The sequence below is a fragment of the Camelus dromedarius genome, chromosome 8 (assembly GCF_036321535.1).
Source record: "Camelus dromedarius isolate mCamDro1 chromosome 8, mCamDro1.pat, whole genome shotgun sequence".
NCBI classification, from domain to species: Eukaryota; Metazoa; Chordata; class Mammalia; order Artiodactyla; family Camelidae; genus Camelus; species Camelus dromedarius.
This window is the reverse complement of record NC_087443.1, coordinates 20,061,754-20,082,434: the sequence shown is the minus strand read 5'-3', so window position 1 is coordinate 20,082,434 and position 20,681 is coordinate 20,061,754. Positions and strand designations below refer to the sequence as shown.

The window sequence follows — 20,681 nt, the reverse complement described above, 5'->3', positions numbered from 1 at the left end:
CACTTTGTGTTTTCTATTGTTAACTGTTTCCTGTTGTTTCTTAGATACTTTGATTCCTTGTCTACTCCTTCCTTCCTTCCTTCCCCAAATGTATACCTCTTTGTTTGTGTCAAGCACTTTGCAGCACTGGGGATTCAACAGTGAACACACAGAACTGGTTTTGTCCTGAGAGATCTAATGGGAGGGTTGTAAGGTCACATCTTATGAATTGGGATGCACATTCCCTTATAATGGAAGGATGATATTCACCTTCCTTAAGAGGATAGGAAACTAATGGAATTGGAGATTTGGGGCCATATCATGCGTATTAAAATTTTTTTCATTGCTTCTTAAATTCAGCAGGAAACAAAGAGTCCAGTCCTGGAGTTCAGGACACCGAAAGAGAACTGACTTGTGTGATGCTGAGAACCGTGGTCACGCTTCTGAAAGGGTCGGTTCGGAACGCAGGTAAGGATGGTAGCAAATTCACCTTGTCATTTCATTGCTTGGTAAAATATCAGCTATTTCATGGTGATTTATGTCAGTGTTGAAAGGTTTTATGTCAGGAATACACCAACCCACTGTGGCTAATGTCTATTTGCTGGTTGATGTTCAGTCATCTCAGTAAATTGGTAGATGCTAAATAAGGTTTGGAATCAAAGAGTTATCTTAAATTTATGAGACCACAGAAATCCCATCCCGCTCAAGTAAAATCTTTCAATATCCTGCTATACTGATTATGGATCCTTTTTTTTTTAAGATTCAAATTGTAAAATATAGGCAAAGAAAGCTCATTATTTTTAAGAGACATAATTTGATGTGCTTCCAGCCTATGATGGATTTAGCAGCTCCATCCATTCAAAAAAGTTTTCGCTTCCTAAGACATGAAGCTCCCATGCTTTAAAAAAAATACATGTACATGATATATATGCAAATGTAGTATATTGTAAAGCAGATGCCTCAACAAGTGACATCAGTGGGTTGGTGATTCGGGGCATCTTTATCTGAGGCCCTCATAGGTCAACTATACCAAGTGTGAATGATTACTTCATTATGGTAGAGGGTCTCTAATGTTAGACTATACAGAATTCCCTGAAGGGGCTGGTAAATATGGAGGTGCATATTCCTAGGCTCCCTCCCAGACATTTAATTATCGGATCAGGGTAGAGCCCAGGAATCTGCTTCTAAACACACCTCCAAGGAGATTTCCATGTAAGGGGCACTTGGCGCATAATTGGGGAAATCCTGCCTTATTGAGTTGATCAGCTCAAAAACACATCATGCCATTTGAAGAGTCCAGTTACTTCCTAATTCTTATTCCACACGTGACTATTCCGAAGATCAATCCTAGGGAAGAAAGTCCTAAGATTACTATTTTTTTTTTGGAGAGGGGTTGGTAGTTAAGTTTGTTTGTTTGTTTATTTCAATGGAGGCACTGGGGATTGAACCCAGGACCTCGTGCATGCTAAGCATGGTACCCTACTACTGAGCTATACCCTTCCTGCCCCACAAGATTCTTTAAAACAAACAAACAAAAATACCATTAGCCAAATTTCTTCAATCCTACCTATCCCCTTCGCCTCCCCTGAGAAACTACCTAGAAATTAAGTATCTTCTTAACTTGAATTCTGGTTTGCTTTCAATAAGAATTTTGGAATGGACAGGGTATAGCTTGATTGGTAGAGTGCATGCTTAGCACGCATGAGGTCCTGTGTTCAATCCCTAGTACCTCCATTTAAAAATAAATGACTAAACCTAATTACCCACAAAAAAATTTAAAAAAAAAAAAGGAATTTTGGCAGAGATAAGAGCAAACTGCCATTGAACCCGGATTAGGGAATATGTGGAAATAAGGGCCAGAGGGTGTATCCAGTTTGTATTACTCAGGTTTTTAAAAAAGGAAAAGGGGGAAATTTTTTTTTTTCAAAACTAGAATTCTTACTGGAGAATAAAGCAGTTTTTCTTTTTAATTCTCAGCTCCATAGTTTCTTTCTTCCTCTTCTTATTTTAACAGTGGGTATAGATTTTGGGGAAAAAAGTTTTCTAATGAACAGGAGAAACAGATACACATGTAGCCAAACAAACTTGGAAATTGTAAGGAAAAGCTTTCCTTGTAATTGAAACTAAGGTGCCAAGGCCCCCATCGCTCTAGCCCCACACTGTCTGTCTGGTCCCCAGTTGTCCTGAAAGACCACGGCATGGTGCCCTTCATCAAGATCTTCCTGGATGATGAGTGCTACCGGGGAGCCTCACTCAGCATCTTGGAGCAGCTGTCAGTCATCAACGCCGAGGAGTACATGAGCATCATTGTGGGTGCTTTGTGCTCATCCACTCAAGGAGAACTGCCACTGAAACTGGATCTCCTGAAGGTGATGTCAAGTCCTCGTTTGTGATGGGCTTTCCCATGGATGTGCTGCAGGTGGTCGGCATTGCCCGTGCATTCATTCATTCAGTTGGTCAGTGTATCATGCAGGTAGAGTAGTACTGGCTGCTGTAACAAATAAGCCCCCATTGTCAATAGCCTGACACATCAGAGGTTTCTTTCTTACATACGGCCCAGTGATTGGGAGGAGCATCATTCAGGGACAGCTGTCACCGGGGCATTGAATCCAGCCAGCAGACAAAGGAAGGGAGAGCATGGAGAGTGGCACCCATGTTTTTGTTTAGGCCTAGAACTGGTGCCTGTTAACTTCTGGCCAATCTTTTTTGGGCAGAACTTTGGACAGGACTTATCTGGCTGCAAGACGGACCAGGAAATGTAGTCCCTGGTTGGGCAGCTACTTCCTACCAACATGGTAAACTATGGAAGTGTATCCCCAATCAGCGATGGCCAAGCAGCTGCTTTGTTTACTTGACTAGCATTTAGCAAGCATCTAATGATGCCAAACGCCCGGGACACACAGTTGAATGAGATTCGGCCCTTGCCATCTGGGAGCTCACAGACTGGGGCTAATAATAAGTAAGAAGTCATGGTGATGCAGCGTGGTAAGGTCCTGGTAGACGCTGAGGGCAGGCTGCCATGGGAACAGAGAAGCAGGAGACACCAGCGCTGCCTTATGTGTTTGAGGAAGGCTCACAGAGGAGGCAATGTTTGAACTGGAAACAGGAAGCAAAAGGCAGCCAAAGGCGTGGGAACAGTGGTTACCAAGGGAGAAGCAAAACTAGGGTGTTGCCTTTGGGCAATGAAAAGGAGTATATGTCTTTGTTTTTGTAATGCTGTTAATAATCATCAAATTATCTTAAAGTAGTTAAAGATGGGGCATGGGGGTATAGCTCAGTGGTAGAGCGCATGCTCGGCATGCACAAGGTCCTGGGTTCAATCCCCAGTGCCTCTGTTAAGAGGAGAGGAAAAATCAAAACGAAATGAAACAAAACTAAGATTAAAACAGTTAAAGATGGTAATAAATACCATCAGCCTCACAGCTCCCACAAGTTTGTTGCTGTTTCCACTTTTCCACCCCTTTTGTCTTGGTGAGTTTATGCCTTAAAAAAAAAGTCCCCTTTCTTTTGTGTTATGCTGTTTAAGAGAAGAGCAGATGTAAATGCAAATATCCCCCAGGGAGCTGACTTGGGGACCTGTCCTGTCTACGTGCAAAACAACCCCACGTGCAACACACGCTCATGCTTCATTATCACACTGCACTCGATCACTGGTGAATTTTATACAAGACAAAGTTGCCCTGACTTCCAAAATTAAACCCTCAACCTTACTTAGCCATGACGATCTCTGTACAAAACTGATGTAACAGAGAACGGTGTTCAGTTTATTTTACTTCCTTTATTTCTCAGCCCAGCCTCTGTCAGGCACTGATGTAGCTGTGTTCCTGTCATCTTGTGACCTAAGCCTGCAGAGCTTGGCAAAACACTGATTTAATTATAGAGTCAAAAAAAAAAAATCAGTGAAGCTGATTTATGTGAAACAAAAAAGGAAACATAAAGGTCTTTTGAAAGACACTGGAGTCCCATGATTATGTGAAGGAACAGGATTGAGGGAGGCATGGAAAAGGCTGAGTAAGGGAGAGAGATATCAAGAATTAATGACAATTAACTGCTGGGAAGGACCTTAGCTGCTCCATGTGGTCCAGTCTTTTTTCTTTTTTTCTTTTTACCAATAATTTCATTTTTTAATAAATTTGTATTGCAGTCTAGTCAGTTTACAATGTTGTGTCAATTTCTGGTGTGCAGCCTAATGTTTCAGTCATACACATACAAACATATATTCCTTTTCATATTCATATTCATTATAGTTTACTACAAGATATTAAGTATAGTTCCCTGTGCTAGCCAAAAGAAACTTCTTGTATACCTGGTCCAGTCTTAATGTTCCAGCAGAGACAGACCGGGAGAGCTTCTAATACCAAATGGAGAAGTTGAGTTTGAATCTAAGACTAGTGATTTAAAATCTGGTGATCCTTCCTCTTCACCAGGCTGTTGGTTGCATTTTTTTTTCTCCTGTGTCTGTGTTCAGCTTAATTTGCATGAGCCTTATTCTAATCAGGTACAGGGAAGGCAGGGACCAAAGCAGTCAGGGCTTTGGTTTTCTATTGGGTGAATAATTGGAGCTTCTGTCTGTTTCTGACTTTTTCATACTGAAAGTCAAACAGATCCCCAGAGAGGACAGTTTTTGAAAGTGGTTTTGTGTCCGTTCTAGAAAAGTACTCTGCTTTGCTCATGGAAAGTTCATGTTGTTTACTTCACCTCCTGGAGGCACCTTATTGGAGTGTCAGCCCTTGGGTAATAGGGCAGAATTTCTAGAATTAGCAATGTAAAGCCATTATGGTGTTTTACAGGTTCAATATCATTTTAGAATCACACTATCAAGAAAGCACGTCAGGGATAAATACCGTGTAAGCTAATTTAACCATAAGAGCTATACCCCACACAATATGTTGTCTTCTCCCTGGGTGCCAAGTCACTGCTGGGCAGTCAGGAGGGTGCCTGGACCTGTCATTTCTCTTCTAAGACCAGGGCTGATAACATGTTACAGCTCCCATGGGTGGTGGGGAAAGATCGGGTCCCAGAGCCTGGTCCAGCCTTGCCCACCACAGAGTCATGTGAGCAACTAGCCAGCGTTTGCTGGAATCTGATGTGGGCTCTGCCTTTGTTCTAAATCGTCTTGGGAACCCCTTGGAACTTTAGAAACAAAGATGTAAAATTAGCTCTTTCCGGCTGGATCTCCCTTTTTAGTAGTTGAGAGTGGACCGTGCCCAAAGGACCGCGGTTCTGGTGTAGGATGAGGGGGATGTGATGGAAGGTGGGGACCTCAAAGGCAGGACTCCCTGCCCCACCACCCAATAAAGGTTTGCCATCTCTGAAATGCAGTCACATCATGGTGCCACCCTCACTTCCCTTCCCAGAGGCAGAAAATTCCTCCAGAAACACCCGACTTAAGGCAGTTGCTTCCAAAAAATCCAATGGCGTTTTCCATACCAATACGGAAGCACATGTGACTGCACCACCTAATTCTGCCAAATGATAACTGGGTTAAAGAATAATGTAAGCAAATGAATTTCCTCTCCACGGCCAGTGGGACCATGATTGGGTTATGCACAAATTCAGATTGATTTGCTAATATACATTTAGCTGTTCAACTCTGAGCTTAATCGCATTACCTCACCGGTCTTCCAGCATGACACATGGAAAATTATGAGGAATAACAAATAATAGAATGTGAAATAAATCCTGTTAGTCCTAACGTAGTTAGCGCTTTGCAGCAGACATCCATTTTATAGATTCAAGCTGGAGGAATACTAACTCAGAGCCGATGACATGGTAACTGAGTTAAGGAGGAGAAAATGTGCTTAACGCTGACCTTTCTTGAAATGTGTCAACCCTAGCCTGATTACTTTGACTTCAGCTGATTGAATTTTACTCCCTTCCGCAGACTTGCAAGCCTAGGTGATGCATTATCATGCAAAGTTGAATGACAGTAATGGAGACCCTCCCCCCAGGCCCCCAGTTCCTGACAAATCGTTTCCCGAAGTAGCGCAGTATTTATTTTCCTTTATGATAGAAATGTTTCTCTTTAGTTGCTATGAAATTAAGCCTTTGTAATTGGATTTTGGACTCTTTACTTTATGACTCTGCAAATATGAAATTAACCCCATCCCAAGAAATAATAGAGCAGTCTAAGTTCTAATGAGATTACCCCCATTTTAGATAATGACTCTGAATTTAATAAATCAAACAAAGCAACAATTAAGGACAGCCACCCCCTCTTCCTCCCCCCTCCCAACAGGAGGAGAAAAGAGCCATCTAGGAATCACAGGGATAGACCCTCCCAGAGCCACAGATCATGAGGAGGACTATTATTGGGTTGCTTTAAAAAAAAAATACCTGCTCTCAATACTTCTGTGAATGATGGAGACCTTTCGAGCAATATTTGGTGTCAAACTGGACAACTGGAAGGTAGTTTCTAAAGGGAAAAGGGGGGTTTTAGTGGTTATACAATGCTCAGATAATTGCTATGATCTGATTAATTTTGTTTTTTAATCATTCTCTCCTTTTGGTATTTGTTTTGTCCTGCGTCATGTGATAAACACAAGAGCTCTCCATTCATTCCATTTGCCTTAAACAACTTCATAGTGGTTTCAGGAGCCATAAATTTAGACAGTTTAACACCCTAGAGCTTAGGATTTCCCAATGTCTTGCTGATTTACTTGTTTTTCATGGCGTGAGTCACGTGGCTAGGCACAAGATCAGTCTGGGACAATGCAGCACATGCCAATGTTCAGCATTTCGTGTGGATTATCAGTTGGCAGGAAGAGACTTCCACCACCACCTGCATTTCAAAGTTAGAATGCATTTCCAACTCTGTCAAAGAAATCACATTCTGTCCAGAGTAAGCTGCTCACACAAGGGAGGCTCAAGGGTAGCGTATTTGCCTGTAGCGTCTCCTGGCCCCAGAATCCCAGGGGTTGGAGATTGGGGAAGGCAGCTGCAGTGATGCTGTCTCTACAGGAAAAGGTCTTGCCTTGTCTAGAAAGCTGTGTGTTGCTACACCATTCACTCTTACATTCACCGATCATCACTATTCCAGACAATCTGCTCTAGCAATGTATGGACATGCTTCTCTTTAAGGACCTATCTACAAATGTCAAACTTTCCTGGGTTTTGAGCCAAATTCAGAGATAGCTGGACCATATCCTTCTGCAGGAAGCGAGAAAGCAGTTGTTATTGTCCAGTCCCTAAAGTTTCATTTTTGCCTCCATCTTTCAGGCAGTTTGAAAAGTATTTCCCTGAAATCTATCCCATGACTCTGACTTGATCCCCTGTTAGTGGGTGGCCCTGTGATGCTGAGTTTCCTTTAAAAAAATAAAATGACAATTCAGTTTCCCCCCAGTCATCCCCCTGAGCTGTGGTGGGTAATCACTGATCTAACCGCCATCAGTCATGCATTTTCTTTTCCTATAACTGGGAGATCAATTGACCCATATTGGTAAGGATGAATCTTTCTATCTCACTCTATGATAATCTGTCCATTTTGAACATAATCGTGGCCTTTGGCCTTTGATAGATTCTTCTAGCTTCTACAATCTTTGTTTTGTTTTTTTAATTTCTCGAAATGTCATTGATGGGGCAGAGGGAGAGCTTTCAGCAGCTCCTTGGTCATCATTTCTCTCCATCTTTGAAAGAGTCCTCACCTGTGTGCATTTCCTTACTCCTGGCTTATTTTGTGCCTTCCTATCCTAAGCTTGGGTTGACTTTCCACCAAGCAGCTCAGGCTTCTTGTGGTAGAATATAATATAAGATAAAATTTGGGTGTTAGGAATATGCATTATATTGTTTCAGATAAATACTAGGGTTAGGTTAGGAGTCCTAACATTTTAGAGATAAAGCTGGAAAATTACCTCTTTCCAAAGTGCATGACTTCATATATCGTAGTTACCTGTACCTTTGCTAGGGTTTCTATTTGACCTTCTCTACACAAAATTTTTTAAATCTAGGCCCTTCCCTCCTTTTTCTATCTGACCCACTAGGTTTCTCTTTGTCAATGGACTCTTATGCATTATGCTATAGATTGTCTTCTAAACCACGCATATAAGACATGGCCTCACCCCCTGCTTCCCCAATTGGTAATTTCTCTTTTATTTTTTTCTCTTGGAACCTTGTTTCAAGTATCCTGAAGTTGGCTTTAAGTTGCGCCTGCCCCGACAACCCTCTTCCCTGTGTCACTAGAACATTAAATACCCGAAAGGCCGAAACAATTCAAATCTTCCTCCAGAACCTACTAGCAAAATTATGAGGACCGGCCATTCTTCAGGAAACATGCCTGAGAAGACTGGGTCTTCAGTGGAGGCCCATACAGTTTTTGTGAGCAGTAAATAACTAAATACCAAAAGCTAGAGGCTTTTGATATTTATCTAAAATCAGCCATATATTCTTCACTTTTAGGTGTGAAGCTTTAGCATAGAATGAGAACTTCTTAAATGTAGTCCTTCCTTTCAGAACATTTATTGAATACCTAGTGTATACCATGAACTGAGCTCAATGAATGGCATGATGGAAGTGCTTAGTAAATGTTTGATTTTAGAAGGAAGTAAAAATTTGGCTCTCCTGTAAAAATCTCAGCAGTCTGGAGAAGGTAGAGTCTACTATGTTATGTTGTAAGAGCCTAAACTCCACACGTGGTCTAGTCCCATGTGTTTCCTTCCATGAAGTGTTCCTCTTCTCTACCTAATTCCCTCATGTTTTCACACCAGGTTTTAAGTGGATTCATTTGACTATCTTTCCTCATTTAATAGAAGTATCCGTGCTTGCACAGAGAGGGAGATAAATAGTAATAAGCTGTTTTATATAGATTTCACTGTGAGTCTCCTTTGCACAATAAGAAATGGTTCATTTCAGGAGTTTAGTGAATATTTATTAAGTTCCACAGCAGTGAGTAAGTCTAATTTCATGGTGCTTCAGTCTAGGGAGGGCTGAGACAGTTTTCAAGTAATTTAATACACTGTGATGAGAGTTTTGATCAGAGGGGTAGAGTGGGCTGTGTGAGCACTCAGCCTGGGATGAGCACAAGCTAGGTGTCAGAGAAAGCTTTGTGGAGGGAGGTGCATTTAAGTCAGGACACAGGTAAATCCATCCTATGAAAGCAGCAGAGACTTTAAGAGCAGCCATTTGAACAAAGACACTGAGGTGCAACCCAAAACTAAAATCAAGAGAAACGGTATGGTACTGACCTCCCAATGTTTCAGAATCACCCTTCTGTAGCTCACTTTCCCTATGGCGTGGAGCTTGGGAGAACACTCGGAATGCTTTGGCAGGGATGTGCGGGAGCTCAGACTTAAAGACCTGCCTCCTGGAACTTACTCATCTCATTTTTATCTTGTTGGTTTCAGTCTGTACTCCGGATTCTGGAGACCCCCAAAGGCCGTGCTGCTTTCAGAGTCTCCAGTGGGTTCAATGGGCTGCTGTCCCTGCTCTCTGACCTAGAGGGGTCTCTCCAGGACCCCCCACTGCAGATGTGGTCGGTGGTGTCTCCCAGCCAGACCTTGGACCTGGTCCTGCACACACTTTGTGCCCTGTCTGCGGCGCTGCACCTGGACCCGGTCAACGGTGACTTCTTCAGGAGGAACGGACTCTTTGAGAAGCTGGCCGAGGACCTCTGCTTGCTGGGCTGTTTTGGGGTCCTGGAGGAAGAGAGCTCCCCTCTGCAGTCCTGGGAGGACATGAAGGCCAGGCCATTTGCTGATTTGCTGAGTGTGGCCTTTTCCTCTGCCAGCCCACTTCCACCCAAGATACAGAGCTGCCTCCAGATCCTCAGCTTTCTGGACAGCATGGCCCGAGGCACCCTCCACCTGCGCAGAGACCTGAAAGACTCCCCCAGAGCCATGCAGGAGCTGGTTGTGGATGCCCAGAGGGGAGAAGCCAGCAGTGACCCCCAGGGAAACTTCAAGCAGTGGCCGGACCTGGAGGACAGGTAGGGCTTTGCTGCCTGCTTCTGCCATCGGGTTGTCAGTGTATCTCCGTCTCCCTTGTCCTACCGGAACATCCCGCGCACGGTGCAATGGGGAGGAAGCCTAGGCTACAAACTGGGCGTGCGGAAACGTTACATTGTTACTGACCCTCCCAAGTTGGTCCCCAACAAAGTCCTTCTGTCCAATATTGTGGGAGCCAATAGAGCCAGAACAGTTCCGTTCTAATTAAAGGAAAGCTTTTGCGTTTGCTCAGAGAATGAAGAGGTGCGAGCTTGCGCTGTAGAGGACGCCTCTCCCGACAGGCTGTGGGCGGGGCTGCTTTCTCTGGGATCTTGCCCCTGGGGGAGGGGTGCTGGGGGTGGGGTTCTCAAGGCGCATGCGCGCTGCTCGCCGTGCCCGATTGCTGAGTGAGGCGCAGAGTCTGAGCGCCGCCAGCTGCCAGCGCCGCCATCTTGAGTTGCGTGTGGATCCCGGCGCTTTTGCACACATTCTGCTGGGCTGCAGCGTCACACTAGGCACTCCCGTGTGAAGCGCTGGGTGCAAGACCCCTGCATGCAGTACCCTATGAGCAAGCGGAACTAAACTAAGCACTGAAGAGGTTAGACTTTATCTTATCACCTAGGTTCCATCTTATTTTTCCTGGGGACCCCAGCTGATTCCAAGCCTCCCCTACCCCCACCCTGGGAGCTGGCAGAAGAGCAGTCTGATTCTATACAGAGTTGGGGGATGCTGTTGGTCACACAGGAACCAGGGGGACTTACCTGGTCTTGGAAACTGAGGGTAGAGCTCTGCTGCTGATAACTCACTTTCCCCTTTGGCGTTTTTGCTGCTTCTGGGAGTCTTGGTGCCTGGTCCCCGCCACCTGGTGTGCAGGGCAGCCTTTGCCTTTCTAGGTCTTATCTCTTGCTGCCAGGGCACTGCCAGGTCATGGGTGAGGTCCTTTGACTTACAAGGCACAAACCACAGCATCCTTCCCAAACATGGGACGACTCCCGTTCTTTCTTGCTGCTTGCAGTTCCCGTAACTAGGGCAATTGCTCTTAACTCTGCAGGCTAATGTCAAAGACCGCAGACTTTGATAAACAATTTTTTACTTCCATTTCTGTAACAGAATTCCATTAAAACAAGGGAGCACAAAGAACCCCGCACCCCCTTGGAGTGGGAGGGGAAAAATGAAAGAATAAAGCAATAGTAGTTGGTATCTTTTTTCTTTTCTCTGAAGCAGCAATGACAAAACACAAGTTAATATTGCAGTAAACTGTCCTGCCTACCACCTTTCCATGTCATCTTGCCTTTACCACCACAGGACAGTGTTCTGAAAGACATTGCACAAGTTTATCCAAAGATAGCCCCTATTGGCCACATGTCAGTATTGAGTTGGCAGTGAGGGGATGGATGTGAGTTCTCCAACTAGCTTGATAATCATATGATTGTTCTTGTTTCATTGGTTAATCTGGTAAATTAATTTGTCTTCTTTCATTCCTGCACAATTTGCTCATGATATAATTATTGTGACATTTGATCTGCTAATTTTTAAAAAGAATTTTTGTTCACGACCAAGTTTGGCCTTTCACATTTCTTACTTGACTTTTTTTCCTGTCAAATTTATACTAGCCTCGTAACGTGAGTAGGGCAGTGTTCCTTCTTCTATTTTCTGGAAGAGTTTATGGAAAGATTACTGTTTCTATTTCTTAGCTATGTGATAGAACTTGCCAGTAAAATCTCAGAAGCCTGATGCTTTCTTGTGAGAAGATTTATTCTTTTAAAAACTTAAAAAAATAGCTTTATTGAGACATAATTCACACACCATAAAATTCATTCATTTCAAATGCACAGTTAAATTTTTTTTTGTATATTCACAGAATTATACAATCATCACAATTGATTAGAACATTTTTATCACACCAAAAAGAAAAGTCCATATCCATTAGCCATTATTTTCCATTTCTCCTTCCCCCACCTCCGGTCCTGGGCAATAACTAATTTACTTTCTGTCTCTATGGACTTGTCTATTCTGGATATATCATATAAATAGAATCATATAATATGTGACATTTTTGTTTCTGGATTTTTTTTCATTTAGTATAGTGTTTTCAAGTTTCATCCATGTTGTAACATGTTTTAGTACTTCATTCTTTTTATCGCCAAATCATTTTCCAGTCTGTATACCACAATTTACTTACACATTCATCAGCTGCTGGACATTTGGGTTGTTTTCACTTTTGGGCTATTATGAATAATGCTGCTATGAACATTCATGTTCAAGTTTTTGTGTAGATGTGTGTTTGCATATCTCTTGGGTAGATACCTAGGACTGGAATTGCTAAATCTTATGGTAACTGTATATTTAATATTTTGAGGAACTATCAAATCATTATCCAAAGTGACTGCACCATTGTACAGTCTCCCTAGAAGTGTATGAGGGTTTCAATTTGAACACTTGCTTGTCAACGCTTGTTATTATCTGCCTGATTATAGCCTTTCTAGTGGGGGTGATGTGGTATCTCATTGTGTTTTTGATTTGCATTCCCTGAAGGCTAATGATATTAAGAATCTTTTCATGTGCTTATTGGCCATTTGTGTATCTTCTTTGGACAAATATATGTTAGATTCTTTGCACATTTAAAAAAATCAAAGTAACATTGGTTTATAACATTATATAAATTTCACATGTACAGCATTATAATTCAACTTCTGTATATACCACATCACCACCAAAAATCTTCTTTCCACTGTCACTGTACATTTGATCCTACTCATTTTGCCCTTCTCCAGCCTTCCTTCCCCTCTGGTAACCACCAGTCCATTCTCTGTATCTATGTTTTTGTTTTGTTTGTTCATTTATTTTGTAGTTTTTATATTCAACATATGAGTGAAATCATACCATATATGTCTTTCTCCATCTGACTTATTTCACTTAGCATAATACCCTCAAGGTCCATTCATATTGTTGCAAATGGCAAGATTTTATCCTTTTTATGGCTGAGTAGTATTCCAGTGTGTGTGTGTGTGTGTGTGTGTGTGTGTGTGTGTATCACATCTTTATCCATTCATCTCTTGATGGGCACTTAGATTGTTTCCATTTCTTGGCTATCATAAATAATGTTGCAATGAACATAGGGGTGCATATATCTTTTTGAATTAGAGTTTTTATACTCCTTGGATAAGTACCCAGAAGCAGAATAGTTGGATGATATGGTAGCTCTATTCTTAATTTTTTGAGGAATCTCCATACTGTTTATTTACATTTCCACCAACAGTGTATGAGGGTTCCCTTTTCTCTACATCCTCACCAACACTTGTTATTACTTGTCTTTTCATAATAGCTATTCTAATGGGGATGAGGTGATATCTTACTGTGGTTTTGGTTTGCATGTCCCTAATAATTAGTAATGTTGAACATCTTTTCACGTGTCTGTTGACCATCTGTATGTCATCTTTGGAATGTCTGTTTAGATTCCTGCCCATTTTTTAATTGGATTTTTTGTTTTTATGTTGTTGACTTGTATGAGTTCTTTATATGTGTTTTGATTACTGTAGCTTTATAGTATAATTTGAAATTAAGGAGCAGAACACCCCTAGCTTTGTTCCTTTTTCTCAGAATTCCTTTGGCTATTCAAGTCCTTCTGTGGTTCCATACAAATTTTAGGACTTTTAAATTCTATTTCTGTGAAAAATATTGCTAGGATTTTGGTAGGGATTGCATTAAATCTGTAGATTGTGTTAGGTAACATGGACATTTTAACAATGTTAATTCTTTCAATACTGTGTCAAATAAAAGTGGTGAGAGTGGGCATCCTTTTCTTTTTCCTAATCTAAGAAGAAAAGCCTTCAGTTTTCACTGTCAGTATGATGTTAGCTGGATTTGACATTTATGTCATTTATGCTCTTCATTATGTTCCTTCTATAGCCATTTAACTGAGAGTTTTTAAAATAATAAATGGATGTTGAATTTTGTCAAATGCTTTTTCTCATCTATTAAGATGCTCGTATGATTTGTACCATTTATTTTGTTAATGTGGTGTATCATGTTGACTGATTTGCGGATGTTGACTTACCATTGCATCCTTAGAATAAATCCTACTTGATCATGAGATATGATCCTTTTGATGTATTTGGTTTGCTAATATTTTGTTGAGGATATTTGCATCTATGTTTATCAGAGACATTGGCCTAAAATTTTCTTCTTTTTGTGTTGTTCTGACTGGTTTTGGTATCAGAGTAATGCTGGCCTCATAAAGTGATACAGGAAGCATTCTTTCCTTTTTTTGGAAGAGTTTGAGTTTCTTCTTTGAATGTTTGGTAGAATTCACCAGTGTAGTTGGCTGGTCCTGGAACTTTGTCTTTTGGGAGGTTTTCGATGACTGTTTCAATCTCCTTCCTAGTGATCAGTCTATTCAGATTTTCTATTTCTTCATGAATCAGTCTTGAAAGCTTGTGTAAGTCTAAGATTTTATCCATTTTATTCTAGATTGTCTAATTTGTTGGTTTATAGAGTACTGTCTCATAACCCTTTGTATTTCTGTGATATCTGTTGTAACTTCTCTTTTGTTTCTGATTTTATTTATTTGAGCCTTTTTGTCTTGGTGAGTCTAGCTAAAATTTGTCAATTTTGTTTACCTTTTCAAAGAACTAGTTCTTAGTTTCATTGTACTGTTAGTTTCATTGTATTTTTAGTCTCTGTTTTGTTTATTTCCATTATGGTTTTTATTTCCTTCTGCTGACTTTGGGCTTTGTTTATTCTTCTTTTTCTAGTTCCTTTAGGTGTAAGTTTAGATTGTTTTTGAGATCTTTCTTATTTCTTGAGGTAGGCTTATATTGCTATAGATTTCCCTCTTAGAACTGCTTTTGCTGCATCACATAGATTTTGATATGTCCTATTTTCTTGTTCATTTGTCTTCAGGTACTTTTTAATTTCTCCTTGATTTCTCCATTGACCCAATAGCTGTTCAGTACCATGTTATTTGGTCTCTACATGTTTCTGATTTTTCCAGCTTTCTTCTTGTGGTTGATTTCTTGTTTAATATGGGTATGATTGGAAAAGATGCTTGATGTGATTTCGATCTTCTTAAATTTATTGAGACCTGTGTCCCAACATATGGATATGGTCTATCCTTGAGAATTTCTGTGTGCCCTTGAAAAGAATGTGTATTCTGCTGATTTTGGATGGAATGTCCTGTATTTGTTTAAGTCCATCTGCTCTAATGTTTTGTTTAAGGCCCACGTTTCCTTGTTGACTTACTGTCTGGATAATTTATCTATTGATGTAAGTGGGGTATTAAAATCCCCTACTATTATTGTGTTGCTGTCAGTTTCTCTTTTTAGGTCTGCTAATAATTGCTTTATATATATATATGTGCATGTATATTAATAAATGTTATGTGTGCTTGATGGGTTGTCCCCTTTATCAGTATATAATGTCCATCTTTGTCTCTTGTTACCTTTTTCAGCTTGAGGTCTATTTTGTCTGATACATGTATGGCTACACCTGCTTTCTTTTGGCTGCCATTTGCTTAGAGTATCATCTTCCAACTCTTCACTTTGAGCTTATATTTGTCTTTAGAGCTGAGCTGAGTCTCCTGGAGCCAGCATAGAGTTAAGTCTTGTTTATTTTTTTTTAAATCTATTTTTATTGAAGTACAGTCAGTTTACAATGTTGTGTTAATTGCTTGTGTACAGCACAATACTTCAGTCATATAGGAACATACATACATTTGTTTTCATATTCTTTTTAGCCAGAAGTTGCTACAAGATATTGAATATAATTTCCTGTGCTCTACAGTATAAACTTGTTGTTTATGTATTTTGTATATACTAGTTAGTATCTGCAAATCTTGAAATCCCTATTTATCCTTTCCCACCCGCTTCCCCCTTGGTAACCATAAGTTTGTTTTCTATGTCTTTGAGTCTGTTCCTGTTTTGTAAATAAGTTTGTCTTTTTTTTTTTTTTAGATTCCACATATAAGTGATATCATATGGTATTTTCTTTCTCTTTCTAGCTTATTTCACTTAGAATGACATTCTCCATGTCCATCCATGTTGCTGCAAATGGCATTATTTTATTATTTTCTATGGCTGAGTAGTGTTCCATTGTATAAATATACCATAACTTCTTTATCCAGTCATCTGTTGATGGACATTTAGGTTGTTTCTGTGTCTTGGCTATTGAAAATAGTGCTGCTATGAACATTGGGGTACATGTATCTTTTTGAATTAAGATTATCTCTGGATGTATTCCCAGGAGTGGGATTGTTGAATCATATGGTAAGTCTGTTGTTAGTCTTTTAAGGAATCTCCATACTGTTTTCCATAATGGCTGCACCAAACTGCATTCCCACCAACAGTGTAGGAGGGTTCCCTTTTCTCCACAGCCTCTCCAGCATTTATTGTTTGTGGACTTTTGAATCGTGGCCATTCTGACTGGTGTAAGGTGATACTTCATTGTAGTTTTCATTTGCATTTCTCTGATAAGTAGTGGTACTGAGCATTTTTTCGTGTGCCTCTTGGATATTTGTATGTCTTCATTGGAGAATTGCTTATTTAGGTCTTCTGCCCATTTTTGGATTGGGTTGTTTGGGTCTTGTTTTTTAATCCATCCAACCATTCTGTGTCTTTGATTGGTGAATTCAATCCTTTTATATTTAGGGTGATGATTGATATATGGGGCCCCAGTGCTGCCGTTTTGTCTTTTGTTTTCTGATTGCTGTATATCTTCATTACTTCTTTTCCCTTGATTTTCTGTTTGCCATTTTAGCTTGGTGGTTTTATGTGCTGTTTTTCTAAGTTTCCTCTTTTTCATGTTTCATGTCTCTGCTCTAGATTTTTGTTTTGTGGTTACAAGATTTGTATAAACTGTCTTATGGACTAAGTAGTTCTTTTTCTGCTGATAGCATCTCATCTTCATTTGCCTATACAGGCTTTTGTCCTTTTCTTCTTCCTCTTTTATGTTTGTTGTCACAAATTATCCCTTTTTTATGTTGTGAGTTTATTACCAAATTGGAGTAGCTATGGTTGTTTTTAATGCTATTTCCCCCTTCAACCTTTGTGCTGTAATTGTTTAAAAACTTATTCTGATATAACTTTGCAATTTTCTGACTCTGTTTATCACCAACTCAAAGTTTTGTGTACTTGCCTTTTTGTTTCAGGTAGAAGAGCTCCTTTCACCATTTCTTATAAGGCAGGTCTAGTGGTGATGAACTCCCTCAGCTTTTTTTCCCCCTTGGTCTGGGAAAGGCTTTATTTCTTCTTCATATCTGAAGGATAACTTTGCTGGATAGCATATTCTTGGTTGACAGTTTTTAATCTTTCAGTATTTTGAGTATGTCACTCCACTGCCTCCTGGTCTTTATAGAGTTTCTGCTGAGAAATCTGCTCATAGCCTAACGGGGGGCAACTTACAGCTTACTGTCCCCCCCCCCCCCAGGTTGGCTTTAAAATTCTTTCTTTATCATTGACTTTTGATAGTTTTAATATAATGTGTCTTGGAAAAGCTCTTTTTGCTTTGAGGTAACTTGGTGTCCCATTAATTTTGTGGACTTGTGTATCCAGTTCCTTCCCAGGTTTGGAAAGTTCTCAGCTGTTATTTCTTTAAATAAGCTCTCTTTTCCTTCAGGGATATCCATTATCCTTATGTTGCCTTTTCTAATTAAGTTGGATACTTCTTGTAGAGTTTCTTTATTTTATCAAAATCTTGTTTCTCTCTCCTCTTCTACCTGAATCATTTCTAGATTTCTAACTTTGAATGTGGTAATTCTCTCTCCCTATGGTCTGCTCTGTTTCAATGCTTTCTAATGTATTCTTTAATCTCATTTATTGAGTTCTTCAGCTCCAGAGTTTCTGTTTGGTTCTTGTTTTGACGTTTCAGTCTCTTTGGCAACATACTCCTTCTGTTTATTAATTTTACTGTTTAGCTCATTGAACCACCTCTCTGAGTTTTCTTATAGCAGACATTTTGAGTTATAGCAGTGTACTGAGTTTCCTCATGACAGCTATTTTGAATTCTCTATCAGTTAGATCGTAATCTTCCATGACTTAATTTTGGTTTCTGGAGAACTGTCATTTTCTTTTTGTGATACTGTGTTGTGGTTGCTTATGGTGCTTGATGAGTTGTTCCTCTGCTAGTGTGTTTGAGGTAGCAAACAACTTTCTTATTTAGGTAAAGCTTTGTTTACTTGGATTCTGACAGTTCGAGTTCTTAATTAAAAGCTTCTCTTTTATTTTTCAGTAGGTGGTGCTGTAGCACAAGTTTTTGGCTATAGCTGAGAATCAGCACTTTCTACCCTCCATCACCTCTGCCAGAGGTGTCCCTGGTGCCCTCATTGTCACTGCTGGTGCCTTGCTTCTGCCAGTGTTGCTGCTGTCACTAGCATTTCTGCCTGGGGGATGGCAGGCACCTCTGACACCTCTGGGGTCACCTTGGTCAGGGGCCCTGCTGCCACTGTGGGGAAAGGGAGGAGCCAGGGTCATGGGCACCTTCACTGCTTCCAGGGTTGTTGAGTTCATGGGTGCTGCTGCCCTTGGCAGGAGGTAGGGCTGGAGTCATGAGTGTTACTATGCCTGGAGGGACCAGGGTCAAGGGTCCTGCCACTGCAGCTGCCCAGCTCCCTGTGGCTGTGGGTGCCATCATGATTGGGAGGCCTGAGTCATGTGTGCCACCTCTGTTGCTGCTACCAGGTTCTCTGGGGCCGTGGGCTCAGCTGCTGTGGCCTTAGGGCTGTGGCCGGGGGCCAGGATCACAGCACTGCCTCTGCTATTCCCTGGTTCTGCCACATCTACGTGTCCCAACTCACCCACCTTTGGATATCCACCATCCTGACGTGTTGCGCAGAGGAAGCTTTGTGGAGTTACGAATGTTTTACTAGTTGTTGATTGAAGAGGAGGGACAAAGGGAGCATTTCACACCACCACGGTGCTGATGTCACCTCTGTGAAGATTTATTTTTGTAAGAGTAAATTTCTATTTATTCTTGTATCATTCTTAGTAAGTTCTTTTTCAAGTTTATTTTCTCATTTCATATAAGGTTGAATTTATTGGCATAAGGCTGTTCACAATATCCTTGTAACTTTTTATTCCTAACACTCCCATTTGTGTCTTCTTTCTCTTTTGCCCACGGACACCAGCACCCCAGCATTCTTGGCAGAGGTTAATTTATTAATGTGTCTCATGTACCAACTTGCAGCTTTTCTTGTTTTTCATACATAGATTTTTTCTGTTTTTTTTTTTTAATACTTATTATTTCCTTCTACTTTCTTTGAATTTATACTAGTGTTCTTTTTCCTAATTTAATTGTTAGGAGACTAATCTTTGTTCTTCTTAAACATACATTTCCTTGTAACTACTTTAGCTCTTTCACACAAGTTTTATTATGTTAAATTTTCAGTATAGTTTAGTGCTAAATATTTCCCAGTTTCCCTTATGACATAGTTTTATGGCTGAATCTCATTTAAATTATAAATTTCCAAAGTTACGAAGTATTTTTGGTCATCTTTTTGTTAGTGACTTCTGATTTTGTCATCATGAGAGAAAGTGGACTGTCTGATGGTAATCCCTTGAAATTAGTTGAGCTTGATTTTGTGCCCCAATGTGGTAACTTTTCATAAATATTCCATGTGTGCTTGAAGGGAATGCATTTTCTTCCAGTTGTTAGGTCCAATGCTCTACTTATGTCCTCTAGATGAAATTTGTCAATTGCCTTATTCGAATTTAAAGGTTTTTGGCATATCAGTTACTAAGGTATGTTAAATATCTTTCATTATAATGGTAGACTAGTTGATATCTGTTAATTTCACCTTACATATATCTGAGGCTGTTAGAATCACACATATTTATAATTTTTCCATCATCTGGAGGTATGAAATTTTTTATCAGTATATGGTGATCTTCTTAATCTCCATTAGTACATTTTGCCATAGTAACAATTTTGTCTAATAATAATAGGGCTACATCAGTGTTCTTTTGGTTAATATATGCCTGAAATTAAAACAAAATTTTTTTGTTTTAAGTTTTCTGTGTCTTTATGCTTTAGGTGTTTCTCTTGTAAAGAGTGTTTTTAAAAAATTTGGTTTTTAAACTAGTATTTTCTAATTTGACCTTTTTTTTTTCCTGTCTTCTTTTGAATTCTCTTTTTTTATTTAATTTTTTTCCATCTACTGGTTTGGAATTTATTCTCTCTATGATTAATCTTTTAGTGGTTACCCTAAAATAATTTAATAAGCATCCTTATAATGTTTACCTATTTACTGTGTACTGTTACTGTTTATTTTTACCCTCCTTTTAGTTAATATATAAAGACCCCGGGCACTTAAATATCATTACTATTTCCTAACATATATTTCTATTGTCCAATATTTTAATTCTATTTAATTTTAGTTAATCCATCAAATAAGGCATTTATTATTACTGTTTTATACAATATTTATTTAGATTTACCTACATATTTTCAACATCTGTGCTCACCATTCTTGAATCTGTACCATTATATGGAATTATTTTCCACCTGTAAGCAGTACATGTGTTAGATTTTTCTTTAGTGAGGGTCCATTTATGGTGAACTCTCTTGGGTTTTTTTTATTTGTCTGAATATGACTTTATTTTCTCCCTATTTCCAAAAGATAGTTTTGCTGGGTGTACATTCTTGGTGGGCAGTTGTTTTCTCCCAGTGCATAGGAGGTGATATTCCCCCAACTTTTGGCTTCCATTGGAACCACTGAGAAATTAGCTGCATTTTTATTGCTGTTTATTTGAAGGCAGTCTGCCATTTTCTCTGGCTGCTTTTGTTTTCATTATT

The 20,681-nt window shown here is 39.9% G+C and overlaps 1 protein-coding gene across 6 annotated transcripts in view; it reads left to right on the top strand.

The window, feature by feature from the left end:
• Nucleotides 1-20,681, top strand: part of WDFY4 (WDFY family member 4) — a 267,352-nt gene that overhangs the window by 43,893 nt on the left and 202,778 nt on the right. For 4 of the 6 annotated variants that reach the window (XM_031460981.2, XM_031460980.2, XM_031460979.2 and 1 more), the window contains exons 10-12: nt 340-447; nt 2,158-2,348; nt 9,318-9,898. In XM_031460981.2, coding sequence (XP_031316841.2) covers nt 340-447; nt 2,158-2,348; nt 9,318-9,898 — 880 coding nt within the window. The remainder of the gene's footprint in view (nt 1-339; nt 448-2,157; nt 2,349-9,317; nt 9,899-20,681) is intronic. The other 2 variants (XM_064487947.1, XM_064487946.1) reach the window with 1 other exon arrangement.